This window comes from Sus scrofa, chromosome 7 (assembly GCF_054392235.1).
Source record: "Sus scrofa isolate SSC_HxYL_T2T_F1_AM1 chromosome 7, Sscrofa_HxYL_maternal_Yorkshire_Landrace_v2.0, whole genome shotgun sequence".
Taxonomy (NCBI): domain Eukaryota; kingdom Metazoa; phylum Chordata; class Mammalia; order Artiodactyla; family Suidae; genus Sus; species Sus scrofa.
Window position 1 is genome coordinate 61,903,615 of NC_139389.1, and position 16,606 is coordinate 61,920,220.

General features: G+C 40.7%; 1 protein-coding gene across 5 annotated transcripts in view; it reads left to right on the forward strand.

The window, feature by feature from the left end:
• Positions 1 to 217: 217 nt before the first annotated feature.
• The window catches only part of BLM (BLM RecQ like helicase), a 95,097-nt gene continuing 78,708 nt past the window's right edge, over positions 218 to 16,606 (forward strand). For 3 of the 5 annotated variants that reach the window (XR_014808827.1, XM_021097881.2, XM_021097884.2), the window contains exons 1-2: positions 218 to 302; positions 1,778 to 1,923. Coding sequence is in view for 1 of the 5 variants with exons in the window: in XM_021097881.2 (XP_020953540.1) it covers positions 1,910 to 1,923 (14 nt within the window). In the remaining 4 variants the exon portion in view is untranslated. The remainder of the gene's footprint in view (positions 303 to 1,777; positions 1,924 to 16,606) is intronic. The other 2 variants (XM_021097882.2, XM_021097885.2) reach the window with 1 other exon arrangement.

Here is a 16,606-nt window from a genome sequence, read left to right on the forward strand (position 1 = left end):
AAAAACAAAGAACCGCCCCCTCCTTCCCCAGCCCTGGAAGCCAGGGAGTTTAACCGCGGTCACCTGACCTCGCGTTCCCGGCTCTGATTGGACTTTGGAAATACGTGTCTCTCTCCGCCCCAGCAGCCCAAGCGGGGCGGGGACAGGTGCCACGGGGCGACGGTATTGGTCGGCTTCTTCAGGACGCAGCCAATCGGAATCTGCCGACCTCAGGCGCGAAGTGAGCTGGCGCGCTGCGCGGGGGCTGCGGCGGCGCGGGGAGTTTGGATCCTGGTTCCGCCCGCTCCGACCTTGTGGGAGAGGTGAGTGTGGTCCCGTACTTTGCAGGTTCGCCTGGCCCAGTCCCATTTTCGGCCACCTGGCCCGGGGGTGGAGAAGAAGCCCTCGCTGGTTCCTCCAGTTGCCCGACCCGGTCCGGCTAGGCCTGCTGAGTCCACTTTTCCCGGGAGCAGCCTGTGAGGAAAGCACAGACGCACGTGGGTTCTTAGAGTGGGAAACAGAGGCTCGCGGGCGGCGGAGAGCTTTACCAGGGTGTCCCAGGGCGTTGTGGCAGAGCCGGCCTAGCACCCCTTATGTTCTCGTTTATGTACTCCAGTGCCTCCCCTGATGCCAGGCCCAGTGCAGTCACTACCCTGATCTCTGGCACTATCCCCGTTTACCTCTCGAGAGAAAACTAAAACTCTTCTATTTTTTCTATAGCCTTCCACAGTCATGGGCCAGGCTATGGTATTTTGAGTGTCTTCTATGTGCCACGTTCATGGCACCCCCTTTATCTTTGTGTGTGTGTGTGTGTGTGTGTGTCTTTTCTGTCTTTTTAGGGCGGCACCCGCGGCCTACAGAGATTCCCAGGCTAGGGGTCTAATCGGAGCTGTGGCCGCCGGCCTACGCCACTGCCACAGCAACACCAGATCCAAGCCGCCTCTACTACCTACACCACAGCTCATGGCAACGCCAGATCCTTAACCCACTGAACGAGGCTAGGGATCGAACCCGCGACCTCATGGTTCCTAGTCAGATTCGTTTCAGCTGTGCCACGACGGGAACTCTGGCACCCCTGTATCTTAACAATTGTAGTTTAACAATACCCCAGCAAAGGGAAATGGTTAAGGACTTGGGCTGTATCAGGTTGCCTGGGTTCGAGTCCCGGCTCTTTCGAGTACTAGCTCAGTGACGATTCAACTGTTACTTAAAGTGCCTTGGTTTCCTTCTGTCATTTGAGAGAAAGGACCTATTCTTCATTCTGGAGTTTTTGTTAGTATCGAACGACTTAATACTTGTAGTAAGTGCTTCAAAGAGTACTTGGTATATGCATAATAATGGTTCTGTTACCACCATCCAGAGAAGCAGACGATTGTTCTCATTTTAGGCGTGGAGACTCTATCCCAAAGAAGCATCTGATGGTTGAGTTCCCGTCGTGGCGCAGTGGTTAACGAATCCGACTAGGAACCATGGGGTTGCGGGTTTTGTCCCTGCCCTTGCTCAGTGGGTTAACGATCCGGCGTTGCCGTCAGCTGTGGTGTAGGTTTCAGACGCGCGGCTCGGATCCCGAGTTGCTGTGGCTCTGGCGTAGGCCGGTGGCTACAGCTCCTATTGGACCCCTAGCCTGGGAACCTCCATATGCCGCGGGAGCTGCCCAAGAAATAACAAAAAAAGACAAAAAAAAAAAAAAAAAAAAAAAAGAAGCATCTGATGGTTAAATGCTAGAGATAAGATTTGAACTACGTACTGCCTGACTCCAAAACATCTTACACGACGTGATTTCTCCTGTACACCTTAGGTGCCCTTAGGTTACTTGGAACTTTGAACGCCTAAATGGAGCCTGAGATGGAGCAAGGTGCCTGACAGCTCCTGGTGCTACCAGCGTGGATAAATAACACTCCTGTGCCTCTGTCAAGATTAAGAGGCAGAAATGAGGGAGACTGGGTGAGAAACCAGAAATTGGAGATGGGGAGAGGCAGAGTATTCTGTGTGAAGAATAGTAAATGGAATTAAATTGAACCAACATTTAGTTAGCCAGGCTGCTGTGAGAACGTAGCTTATAGTCTAGTAGGAGGAAATGAAATTTCTGGATCTTGAGTCCTTTTTGTTTTGTTTTGTTCTGTTTTGTTTAGGCCCACACCTGCGGCATATAGAGGTTCCCAGGCTAGGGGTCATTTTGGAGCTGTAAAGGCTGGCCTCTGCCACAGCAACGAGGGATCTGAGCCTCCTCTGTGACCTACACCACAGCTCAGGGCAACACCGGATCTTTAAAACCCACTGAGCAAGGCCAGGGATTGAACCCGCATCCTCATGGATATTAGATTCGTTTCCACTGAGCCACGATGGGGAACTCCTTGAGTTCTTTGCAGTGTCAGTCCCTGTGATAATCACCTTATACCTCCCAGTAACCAGGAGTGGTAGCCTTTATTTTACCAATGAAGAAACCCAGAGCGTAAAAATTGGGCAGACACCATAATCTAGTGTTGTAAAAGAACAATACACAGGGGAATTAGACACATCCAGTTTAGGTAGTCACTGTTACTGTCCATGAGGAGAGATAGAAGGGAAGGAAATAAGGGGAGTAAGATTTTAAATATATCTGAAATCTCTTAAGCTTTTAAAAAAGAAGTGGGATGGAGTTTAACTTCTTAAATTTGATTAGTGGGTACCTGGGTATCTATTTCATGTTCTTTTCTAAATGTTTGATATATTTAAAGTTAAAAAGAATATATATAATATACAATTAAATATGAACATCTTAAATATAATAATAGTTAAATATACATATTTATTTTTTTATAATTTATTTTAAATGTAACACATTACATTCTATTGAAGTATAGTTGATTTGCAATATTGTGTTAGTTTCAGATGTATAGCGTAGTGATTCAGCATTTTTGCAGATTATACTCCATTAAAAGTTATTTCAAGATGATGACTAATGCGCTGTTCAAAGTCAGAAAGAGACAAAAATCCATATGATATCACTTTAAGTGGAGTTTAAAATGTGACGCAAATAAATTTATCTACGAAACAGAAACAGACTCACAGACATAGAGAATTGTGGTTGCAGGGTGGGAGAGGGATAGACTGGGAATTTAGGATTGGCAGATGCAAACAATTATGTGTAGGATAGATACACAACAAGGAACTACTGTGTAGCACAAGGAACTGTATTCAACTATATCCTGTAATAAGCCATACTGGGAAAATATAGAAAAGAAATATATATATATATTTCACTTTTGCTGTCTATCAGAAACTAACAGCATTGTAAATCAACCATACCTCAATAAAATAAATTTAAAAATATATATATCCTTGTTACTTATCTAGTTTATACATAGTTTGTTAATACCATACCCCTAATTTGTTTCTCCCCTTTGATAACCTTCCTTCAATAGTTTGTCTATATCTGTGAGTCTTTTACTGTATGCACATGCATTTGTTTGTATTATTTTTTAGATTTCACATCATAAGTGATATCATACAGTATTTGTCTTTGATTTATTTCACTAAGCATAGTATTCTCTATGTCCACCCATGTTACACCAAATGGCTTTCATTCTTTTTTATGGCTGAGTCATATTCCTTTGTATACATACACCACTTCTTTTTTATCCATTCACCTGTCTGGTGGGCACTTGGGTTGCTTCCATGTCTTAGCTATTGTAAATAGTGCTGCTTATGAACATTAGGGTTCATGTATCTTTTTAAATTGGTATTTTCATTTTTTCTGGATGTATATCCAGGAATGGAATTGCTATCATATGGTAGTTCTGTTTTTAGGTTTTGGGTTTTTTTCCTGACTATTCCCACAGCACATGGACATTCCTGAGCCAGGAATCAAACCTGCATCATAGCAGCAACCCCAAGCTGCTGCAGTGACAACACTAGATCCTTAACCCACTGCATCACAAGGGAACTCCTGTTTTTATTTTTTGAGGAACCTCCATATTGTTTTCCATAGTGGCTGTATCCTGTCAATGGTGTACAAGAGTTCCCTTTTCTCCACTTCCTCTCCAAAATGTTATTTGTAGGCTTTTTGATGACAGCCATTCTAGTAGATGTGAGGTGATATCTTACAGTTGTTTTGATTTGCATTTCTCTGATAATTAACAGTGTTGAGCATCTTTTCATGTGCTTGTATGTCTCCTTTGGAAAAAATGTCTATTCAGGTCTTCTGCCCATTTTTTTACTGGGTTTTTTGTCTACCCAGCACCACTTGTTGAAGAGACTGTCTTTTCTCCATCGTATGTATGTTCTTGCCTCCTTTGTTATAGGTTAATTGAGCATAGGTGTGTGGTTTTATTTCTGGGCTCTCTACTCTGTTTTGTTGATCTCTGTGTGTGTTTTTGTGCCGATATCATGCTGTTTTGATTACTGTAGCTTTGTAGTATAGTCTGAAGCCTGAAAGAGCCTTGGTTTTTTCCTCAAGGTTGCTTTGGCAATTCAAGGTCTTTTGGTTCCATATGAATTTTAAAATTATTTGTTCTAATTATGTGAAAAATGTGGATATTTTGATAAGAAGTGTGTTAAATCTGTAGATTGCTTTGGATTATGATCTCTGTGTTCCTTTTAAGGGAAGAAAGGACAGAACAAAGAGGTCCAAGGTAATTGCAGGATTTGGGGAGCTAAATGCCAAAAGCCTCTGTGGGTCTCCATCGCCTTTAGCATGATACATGAGGACTTAACCACCTGCTATTCTACCTTTTACAACCTTCACCCTGTCTGGAATGTTCCAGTTGTGCTTCAAGGTCCATTTCAGTGATCTTTGAAAAGCTGCTCTATGATTTTCCTGAGTTTTACCTTCATCTGGGAAGCCATAAGACCTACCCCATTTCATGTAATTATTTATTGACATGTCTATTATATCATGCTGGTCTAGAAGCTCACTGAGGGGAGTAATTAGGTCTTGCTCATCTGTGTTCTCAGGTACCTCCTGTGATCTCTGGCATAGAGTGGAAAATACAAGTCGAAATCACCTAAAGGGAGTTCTTGGAGTTAGGACATGGGGACTTTTTTCTCTAGCATAGTAAGGAACTTTCGAATTTACTTTATCTGAAAAGTCCTCTATTGTTGTTGTTTTTCTTTTTTTCTTTCTTTCTTTTTTTTTTACAGCAGCACCCACAGCATGTGGAAGTTCCCAGACTAGGGGTCACATCAGAGCCACAGCTTTAGGCCTGTGCCAAAGCCACAGCAACACCTGTGGCTGAGCCACATTTGTAACATATACCGCAACTTGCAGCAATGCCTGATCCTCACTGAGCAAGGCTAGGGATTGCACTCACATCCTCATGGAAACCAGTCAGGTTCCTAACCCGCTGAGCCACAAGGGAACTCCTAAAAAAGTCCTTTCTCTCTTTTTTTTTTTTTTTTTGCTTTTTAGGGCCACACCCGCGGCATATGGATGTTCCCAGGCTGGGGATCAAATCAGAGCTGCAGCTGGCGGCCTATACCACACCAACTAGGGATCCGAGCCAGGTCTTCAACCTACACCACAGCTCATGGCAATGCTGGACCCTCAATCCACTGAGCAAGGCCAGGGGTCAAACCTGTGTCCTCATGGATACTAGTCAGATTTGGTAACTGCTGGACCATGACAGGAACTCCAAAAGTCCTCTCTCTTAATGAAACATATTCTCAGTGTCAAGAAAAATATTGCAGTCTTGGAAACACTTCACCCATTTTTATTTTTTCATGAAATTTAAATGTAAAATTTTCCAAATTTTGGCCATACAGATTTCTTAGATAGCTGTAACTCTAATGTGCTCATAATTTAGTGGATTTTTTTCAATTTTAAATTAACCCTTGTAGTTTCTCAGTCTTCATGGTTGTCATTTATCTTGTAAATTATCACAGTATTTCACTTTTCTTCTTGGTTTAACAGGTGTGAAATGTTGCTTCATGCTATTAATTATTAGAAAAGTTGAACATTTTTCCATAAGATTATTTTGTGTGTGTATATTTTGGTGAACTGTGTGTTTATATTCCCTGATCATATGTTCATAGGAACTTTATGTGTTATTAATATTAATCCTTTGGGGATTTTTTGGGGTTTTTTTGTTTGTTTTGTTTTTTTGTCTTTTTGCTATTTCTTGGGCCACTCCCGAGGCATATGGAGGTCCCCAGGCTAGGGGTCTAATTGGAGCTGTAGCCACTGGCCTATGCCAGAGCCATAGCAACGCAGGATCTGAGCCTCAATTGCAACCTACACCACAGCTCATGGCAATGCCAGGTCCTTAACCCACTGAGCAAGGCCAAGGATCGAACCCACAACCTCATGGTTCCTAGTCGGATTTGTTAACCACTGAGCCACAAAGGGAACTCCTGTGTGTGTTCTTATACATATGTCCTGGTGCACATGTTCCTACATTTGTATTTAAGTAAATGTAGGACTGTTGGGTCAGAGTATGTGCATTTCACTTTCTGATATAGTGCCATGTTGTTTTCAGAAGTAGTTGCAGTCCTACCAGTGTATTAGGCTTGCCATTGCCTCACACCCTTTCTAATATTTGGTGTTGTGTTTTTGATTTTTGTCTAATGGATATATATTTTTTTTCTTAGGTTTTAATAACCTGGATTTTTAGTGAAGTTGAGCACCTTGTTTGTATGTTTGTTTTAAGAGCCTCTTTAAGTTTTCTGTCTTTTCTATGGAGCTGTTGTTTTCTTATTTTGTAAGAGTTATTTTTTTATATTCCACATAATAGTTAATTTGTTATATATGTATATATAGATGTATATGTATTGCAGATATCCTCTACTCTGTGGCTTTTAAAATGGATTTAATATAATTGTAGTCAGCTATTTTAAAACACATTTTATTGTGAAATAACATATTTCATACAGAAATGTGCAAGGAAAATCTATATAAGCTGTGCAGGAATGAGTTAACATAGGAGGCCTGAGACTTATCTTTAGAAAGACCTGCTTACAAAATTGGCCCTTGGCAGGTGTCTGGGAACTTGGCTTTTGAAACCTTTCATAAGCTGATAAGATTGTTTTGCCCACCTGGGGCACTAACACTTGCTTTCATTCTGAGAATCTGGAATTTTGGTGTTAAAGAGTTCCTATATGACCAGCCCTGGATAAAAACCGTAGACAGTGTATCTGTAGTGAGTTTCCTAGGGCAGAAATACGGCACACACATAGCTGCACTTTCCTCGAGAGAGAATGTGCTGTCCTGGGAGGCAGAGAGCAAAGGAAGCCGACACATGGGTTCTTGCAGACTGATTCATCTTTTCTCCTTGCTGATCTGGCGAGGTGTCCTTACTGTCTGTTGCTGTAATAAAACTTAGCTGTCAGTAGGACTGTATGCCAAGTCCTGGAAGTTGTTCATCACTGAACATGAGGGAGTGGTCTCTGGGGATGGCAGAAACAGCAGCTTAATGACATTTATCAAAGCAAACACCTATGTCCCAGGTAAGAAATAGAACATTGCTAAAACCCTTAGAAGCCTCTTGTCTGCTGCTATCTCATCCTCTACCCCAAAGATAACTATTATCCTAACTTTTGTGCTAATCAGTACCTTGCTTTCTTTTATATTCAGGTGTCTCAAGTCTTAGTGCTATTTTAAGCTAGTTGGCACACAAAAGAGTATTAATTAAAATGTAATTCAATTTTCTAATCTTTTTTTTTTTTTTTTTTTTTTTTGTCTTTTTGCCATTTCTTGGGCCACTCCCAAGGCATATGGAGGTTCCCAGGCTAGGGGTCGAATTGGAGCTATAGCCACTGGCTTATGCCAGAGCCACAGCAACTCGGGATCCAAACTGCGTCTGCAGCCTACACCACAGCTCACGGCAACGCCGGATCCTTAACCCATTGAGCAAGGGCAGGGATCGAACCGCAACCTCATGGTTCCTAGTTGGATTCGTTAACCACTGCACTGCGATGGGAACTCCTCTAATCTTTTTCTTGTTAGTCCTTTTTGTTTCTTGGTTGAGCAATCTTTTTTTTTTTTTTTTTTTTTTTTTTTGCTATTTAGGGCTGTACTTGTGGCATATGGAAGTTTCCAGGTGAGGGGTCAAATCTGGGCTTCAGCTGTAGGCCTGTGCCACAGCTTGCAGCAATGCTAAATCCTTAACCCACTGAATGAGGCCAGGGAGGAACCTACATCCTCATGGACAGTAGTCAGGTTCCTAACCCGCTGAGCCATAATGGGAACTCCTGAGAAATCTCTCGGAAGTTAGGAAATTATTCTTCTGTAGTATTTTCCAGAAAATTTATTGTTTTGCCCTTTACATGTAGATCTGCAGTTCACTTGAAAGTGATTAATGTGCATGGAGTGAAGTAGGGTTTAAATTTAATTTCTTCCCCATGTAGATATCTAATGTCGCAGCACCATTTACTAAGAAGACTCCTTCCCTAGTGCTCTCTAGTGCCACTTTTGTCATAAATTAAGTGTCTGTACGTTGGCTTGCTTGTTCCACTGGTCTGTTTGCCTGTCCTTACATCAATATCTCATTGCTTTTAAAGATTTTTAGTTAAGTCCTTTTATGTCTGTCAGAGCAAGTTTTCTCATCTTGTAGTTCTTTAGTAGTATATTGACTATTTTTAGAATTTTGCATCTCCATATAAATTTTACACTCAGTTATTAAGTTCTTCCAGGGGGGAAAAATAAAATTTGGATTGGAGTTGCCTGAAGTTATAGATCAATTTGGGAAGAATTGGCGTCTTGATAATATTGTCTTCCAGTCATGACTATGGTTCACATATTTGTCTTTTTCCTTAATTTCTTTTAATTATTTATAATTTTTTGAATAGTCATGGAGATAGTTTGGTAGATTTACTATTTTTAATATTTAAATTTGTATGCCATTGTGAGTGGTAAGTTTTCTGAAATTTTATTTTCTAAATATTGCTGGTATATAAAAATATAATTAATTTTTGTTATTATTTTTTAATAGTTATTTCCCCAACACAGTTTTTTTTCTACTGTTACACATACATGTACACATTCTATTTTCTCACATTATCCTGCTCCATCGTAAGTGACTAGACATAGTTCCCAGGGCTACACAGCAGGATCTCATTGCTCATCCATTCCAAAGGCAATAGTTTGTATCAATCCCAAGCTCCCAAATTACCCTACTCCCTCCCCCTCGGCAACCACAAATCTATTCTCCAAGTCCGTGATGTTCTTTTCTGTGGGAGGAAGGTTCACTTATGCCTTCTATTAGATTCCAGATACAAGTGATATCATATGGTGTCTGTCTCTCTCTTTCTGACTTACTTCACTCAGTGTGAGAGTTTCTAGTTCCATCCATGTTGCTGCAAATGGCATTATTTCGTTCTGTAGAATTAATTTTTATGTATTGATCTCATATCCAGCAGTCTCCCTAAACTCACTGCACTAGTTTTCTGCTGTAGCAGATTACCACAAATTCAGTGGCTGAAAACAGCACAGATTTATTATCTTACAGTTCTATAGCTGCAAAGTTGAATGAGTCTCACTGGGGTAAATTCAAGGTATTGGTAAGGCTGCGTGCCTTTCTGGAAGCTCTGGGAAAGAATCTGCTTCCTTTGCCCTTCACAGCCTCTTGAGCCTCCATTAATCTGAAGATACTTTTAGTTGTTCTGTATACAAATTGTATCACTTGTTAATGTTAATGTTCTTGCTTCTTTCCTGTTCTTGTACCTTTTATGTACTGTTCTTGCCTTCCTGCTCTGGCTTAAGCTTCCAGGGCATATCATATGGAAGTAAGGAGGGTAGGCATCCTTGTACTGCTCCTGATCTAAAATGATAAGCTTTCTGGAAGTTTCTATTGTGGCCCAGCAGTAACGAGCCCGACTAGTATCCATGAGGACACGGGTTTGATCCCTGGCCTTGCTCAGCAGGTTAAGGATCTAGTGTGCTGTGAGCTGTGGTGTAGGCCGGCCCCTGTAGCAATGATTCAACCCCTAGCCTGGGAACTTCCATATGCCACAGGTGCAGCCCTTTACTAGAAAGCAAAAAAATGAAATGAAATGAAAGCTTTCTAAATTTCATCTTACTGGAGGTTTGTTAATTTTTAAATTATGTATCGCCTTTGTAGGATTAGGGAAGTTCCCTATTATTGCTTATTTGATAAGAGTTTTCATCATGATTGTATTTCATTGTGAATGCATAGTTGATTTTATTATTCTGCAGCTCTTGAGAAAAATCATGATTTTTCTGCTTTAATAATTTATCAAACTATATTAATTGATTTTTTAAAAGGTTACCAATCATGATTCCTGAGACAATACAACTTGGACATAGTATATTTTATACATGGCTGGATTTGGTTTGGTAACATATTGTTTGGGATTTTTTTGTAGCTACATTTATGCATAAGAATTGGCCTATAGTTTTTCACTGCCTTTGCAGAATTTTGTACCAAAATTATGCTAGCGTCATAGAGTGAATTGGGAGGTTGGGTCTTTCTGTACTTTGGAATCATTCATAAAATTGGAATTTTAAATAAATTTTAAATTTAAAAACTGGGATACTGTCATAATTGCTCAGAAGAATTAACCAGCTCTCTACTGTTGATGCTATCTTTATAGGTAGATTTTTAACCACAGATTTTTTTTTTTTAAACTGGCTATAAAGGCTGTTAGGTTTTCTATTTCTTTTTATATGAGTTTTGATAAGTAACTTCGTAAAGAAATTTGCCCCTTTTGTCTAACTTTTAAATTTTATTAACACAGTTGTTTGTGACAACCTATTACTGTATTTTAACGTCTCTAGTATATGTAGTTAATTTTCTTCCTTTAGTCCTGATATTGACTTATTTGTATCTTTTCTCTTGTTTTTAATAAGTCTTTTCACAGAACAAACTTGGTTTATTGATTCTATTATATGTGTATCATTTTAGCTCTTTATAATTTCCTTTTTTTTCTGTTCTCTTTGGGCTTATTTTGTTTTTCATTTCCACGTGAAAAAGATATGAGAGATACTTTCTGTTCATTCATTTTCATCTGTCTTTTCTCATAATTAAGGCTGTATATTTCCCTGTAATTACTTCTTTTTTTTTTTTGCTTTTTTTTTTTTTTTTTTGCTTTTTAAGGCTGCACCTGTAGCATGTGGAAGTTCCCAGGCTAGGGGTTGATTCAGAACTACAGCTGCCAGCCTACACCACGGCCACAGCAACACGGGGTCCAAGCTTTATATGTGATGTACAGCACAGCTCATGGCAATCAATGCCTGATCCCCAACCCACTGAGCAAGGCCAAGGATCAAACCCACATCTTCATGGGTACTAGTCAGGTTTCTTTCTGCTGCACCACAACGGGAACTCCTGTAATTATTTCTTTAGTTGCACTTCACAAGTTTTTTATATGTAGACTCATTATTGTTCAGTTCAGAAATATATTCTAATGTGCACTCTGTAATCTTATTTGATCTATGGGGTTTTTTTTGTTTTTTGTTTTTTGTCTTTTTGCTATTTCTTTGGGCCACTCCCGCGGAATATGGAGATTCCCAGGCTAGGGGTTGAATCCGAGCTGTAGCCACCAGCCTACGCCAGAGCCACAGCAACGCGGGATCCGAGCCGCGTCTGCCACAGCTCACAGCAACCCACTGAGCAAGGGCAGGGACCGAACCCGCAACCTCATGGTTCCTAGTCGGATTCGTTAACCACTGCGCCATGACGGGAACTCCTGATCTATGGTTTTTAAAAGAAGTATATTTCTTTATTTCCAAACATGAGGATTTTCTAGATCCATCTCTCTTTCCCTCATTTTTTTTTTTTTTTTTTTTTGCTTGAAAAATTAGGAGCTCCTGTCGTGGCTCAGTGGTTAATGAATCTGACTAGGAATCATGAGGTTGTGGGTTCAATCCCTGGCCTCGCACAGTTGGTTAAGGATCTGGCATTGCTGTGAGCTGTGGTGTAGGTCGCAGATGTGTCTTGGATCTGGTGTTGCTGTGGCTCTGGTGCTCCAATTAGACCCCTAGCCTGGGAACCTCCATATACTGCGGGTGTAGCCCTAGAAAAGACCAAAATAAAATAAAATAAAAAAATAAAACCTATGGAAAGGTAGCAGGATTAGTCCAGTAATAATATATCTTCTCAGGTGTGCATTTTACATCCATAAAAATGGCTCAGGAGTTCCCATCGTGGCGCAGCGGAAATGAATCTGACTAGAAACCATGAGGTTGCGGGTTTGATCCCTGGCCTTGCTCCGTGGGTTAAGGATCTGGTGTTGCCGTGAGCTGTGGTGTAGGTCGCAGACTTGGCTCGGATCTAGTGTTGCTGTGGCTGTGGTGTAGGCTGGCAGCTGTAGTAGCTCTGATTAGCCTCCTAGCCTGGGAACCTCCATATGCCATGGATGTGGCCCTAAAAAGCAAAAAAAAAAAAAAAAAAAAAAAGCCTCATATTAATCAACCTTAAAAATAAAATATCCTGGAGCTCCTGTTGGGGCTCAGCAGTAACAAATCCAACTAGTATCATGAGGATGTGGGTTTGATCCTGGCCTTGCTTGGTTGAGGATCTGGCATTGCTATGGCTGTGGTGTAGGTCGGCAGCTGTAACTCTGATTCCACCTCTAGCCTGGGAATTTCCATATGCCACAGGTGCAGCCATAAAAGAAAAAAAAATCCAACTTCAGTGGCTCTGGTTGTGATGGAGGCATAAGTTTGATCCTGGCCAGCGGAGTGAGCTAAAGGATCCAGAGTTGCAGCTTGGATTCAGTTCCTGGCTTGGGAACTTCCATATGCCATGGGTGCAGCCCTTAAACAACAAAAGAAAGAAACAATTTGAGCATCAATGTAAATAATGACAGTAATGGATTACAACCCACTGAATAAATTAAGAATCTCTATTGATAGAAGTTCCAGGCCAAGGATCAAATCCGAGTCCTTTGGTGGCAAAACTTCAACCTTTGCCACCACTGTGGCAACATGAGATCCTTAACTCACCTCACCAGGTGGGGGATGAAACCAGTGCTGCTACAGAGACAAGCTGGATCATTAACCCACTGGGCCACAGTAGGAACCCCCCACATTCACTTTTGGAATAACTTCATCAGCCCAGAGAAACTTCATACCCCTAGCCATCACCCCTCAATCTAACCAGCAGCCCTTGCCCCAGTCAGTCATTAATCCTGCTCTCTATAGGTTTGCTTATCCAACTATAATATTCCAAGTTTCATCATTATTGTAGCATTTATCAGTACTATTTTCTTGAATCTGAGGATTCGTGTCTCTTTCATTCTGGAAACTTCCCAGCTGTTACCATTTCAAATATTCTGTCCCAAGTTCTCCTCTTTTTCTGTAACTAGATTCCTAAGCTAGATTTATGTCAAACTTTCTTACTTTAGCTTCCATATCTTTTAACTTCTCATATTTTCCATGTGTTTTCTTTTTTCTGTGTATACATCTATTAAGTCAGAAACTATGAAGGCTCTTAAAATTTACCCTGCTTCTAATCTGACAAGTTAGCTTCTTACAGATATTTATACAAACACACACACACTTACACGTGTACTGCCAGGACGCAAGACCCCTGGTCAGAAATACGGTTGATTTATCACAGGAATATCTCACACCTACTCCCTGTACTCTGACTCCCACAAGGTGATGTGATGAGGGCTAGATGATACATGTGCATACAATTGAGTGCGTCATGGGGAAGGACCCCCCAAATTCAGAGACTCTGAGAACTGGCACATCTGCACTTCTTTCCAAAGAGATTACTTTCTACTTTCAAATGTAGGTGAGAGGGGAAGAGGCCTTGAGGTTTATAATGCTGAATGTAGGGCAAGGTCTCCAGGGAGAGAAAAGAAAGGGTTTCCTCTTAACTACTGTGAGACATCTCTGGAGGGGTAACTCCAGGTCTTTCCAAAGGAATACAGTATCTCTAGGTGCTGAGACCATTTGCTGCTTAACATGTCCTTTGCTCAGAAGGCTTGGCCTGTGTAGGAATGTGAGAAATCCTTGGAGACAGATCCTGGACACTTACTTCTGATTCTCCCCTGTTTGCTAGTTATCTCTTTAGCTGTGTATAGTCCATAGTCTACTGGTAAATCCACCTGCTGAATTCTGAATTTTGGTTATTGTATCTTTCATCCCCAGCAGTTTGGTTGGCAAGGTCAAATTTATAGTTTTCTGTTTACTGCAGGTATTTCCAAGCTTTGCCTTTATTTTTGTAAACATAAGTTTAATTGCCTTATCTGATGTCTGATACTGTTTGACTGTTTCTGTTACAACTAGTTCTCATTCCTGGTACCTAGTTTCCTTGTGTGCTTAGCTATTTTTGTCTGTGCTTGCTCCATTGTCTTGTTGTGGAAACTATTTAAGGCCTAAGATCAGGGATAATCCTCCAGAGACATTTTTGCATTTGCTTCTGCCAGGTGTCTTGGAGTTAGAACTACTTTAATCTAAATTCATGACTTGAATTTTTTTTTTTTTGATTATGTAGGTAATAAAAATTGTTTTGAGCAGTTTCTGTCGTGGCTCAGCAGAAATGAATCTGACTAGCAACCATGAAGATGTAGGTTCGATCCCTGGCCTTGATCAGTGGGTTAAGGATCTGGTATGGCTGTGGCTGTGGCATAGGCCAGCAGCTACAGCTCTGATTCGACCCCTAGCCTGGAAACCTCCATATGCTGTGGGTTCAGCCCTGAAAAGCAATAATAATAATAATAATAATAATAATAGTGTTGATGGGCGTTCCCGTTGTGGCGCAGCAGAAACAAATCTTACTCAGAATCGTGAGGTTGTGGGTTCGACCCCAGCCTTGCTCAGTGGGTTAAGGATCTGGCATGGCTGTGAGCTGTGGTGTAGGTCACAGATTCAGCTAGGATCTGGCGTTCTGTGGCTCTGGCATAGGCCGGCAGCTACAGCTCTGATTAGACCCCTAGCCTGGGAACCTGCATATGCCATGGGTGCGGCCCTAAAAAGACAAAAAATAATATAATAATAATAATTGTGTTGAGGTGATTTGGGGGCTTGTGGTTTCATTTAACTTCCTGTAAGAGACTTAGGATATTTAATAATTTCTTATTTTATCCAGCAATAATCTAGAGCAATTGTCAACAAGGCTTTTCTGTAAAGGGCTAGATAGCAAATATTTCAGGCTTTGCAGACTAGACATTCTCTGTTGTAATTACCTACTGGGTGCTTAAAGCAACCATCGGAAGTCTGTGAGCAAATGGGCATGGTTGTGTTTCAGTAAAACTTTTATTTTCAAAAATGGGCTGCAGGCCAGATTTGGCCTATGACTCATAGTTTCCCAACTCCTGATCTAAAATATATTGCTTACTGATTATTCCAATAACATTTGTTAAATATTGATTATTTTCCCTAGTTTGTTATGTGTCTCTCATTACATATTAAACATTATATTTTGGAGCTAGGTTTTTCTTTTTTAAAGGTGAGTACCATGCCATTTAAATTACTGTTCCATTTAATATGATTATAATATTTCTAATGCTAGTTTCCACCCCATTGCTATTTAATACGCTTGTCTCGTGCTTTTGTCAAGTGAATTTTTTTATTTTTTTTAATCTTATAATTAATGATTTTTATTTTTTCCATTATAGCTGGTTTACAGTGTTCTTTTAATTTTCTATTGTACAGCAAGGTGATCCAGTCACACATATATGTATATATTATTTTTTCTCACATTATCATGCTCCATTATAAGTGACTAGATATAGCTCCCAGTGCTACACAGCAGAATCTCATTGCTTATCCATTCCAAAGGCAGTAGTTTGCATCTATTAACCCCAAATTCCCAATCCATCCCACCCTCTCCCCCTCAGCAACCACAAGTCTGTTCTCCATGTCCATGAGTTTCTTTTCTGTGGAAAGGTTCATTTGTGCCGTATATTAGATTCCAGATATAAGTGATATCATATGGTATTTGTCTTTCTCTTTTTGACTTACTTCATTTAATATGAGAGTCTCTAGTTCCATCCATGTTGCTGCAAATGGCATTATTTTGTTCTTTTTTATGGCTAAGTAGTATTCCTGTGTGTGTGCGCGCCACATCTTTTTTTTTTTTTTTTTTTTGTCTCTCTTTTGAGGGCCACACCCACAGCATATGGAAATTCTCAGGCTGGGGATCTAATTGGAGCTGTAGCTGCTGACCTATGCCACAGCCGCACCAGATCTGAGCCGCATCTGTGACCTACACCACAGCTTATGGCAACACTGGATCCTCAACTCACTGAGTGAGGCCAAGGATTGAATCCACAACCTCATGGTTTCTAGTTGAATCTGTTCTGTTGCGCCACAATGGGAACTCCTATACCACATCTTCTTAATCTAGTCATCTGTTGATGGACATTAGGTTGTTTGCATGTCTTGGCTATTGTGAATAGTGCTTCAGTGAACATGAGGGTGCATGCGTCTTTTGCAAGGAAAGTTTTGTCTGAATATATGCCTAAGAGTGGGGTTGCTGGGTCATATGGTAGTTCTATATTTAGTTTTCTGAGGTACCTCCATCTGTTCTCCATAGTGGTTGTACTAATTTACATTCCCACCAACAGTGCAGGAGGTTTTCCTCTTCTCCACACCCTCTCCAGCATGTTATTTATGTACTTAATGATGGCCATGGTTGTTTTGATTTGCATTTCTCTAATAATCAGTGATGTTGAGCATTTTTTCATGTGCTTCTTGGCCATCTGTATATCTTCCTTTGGAGAAATGTCTATTCAGGTC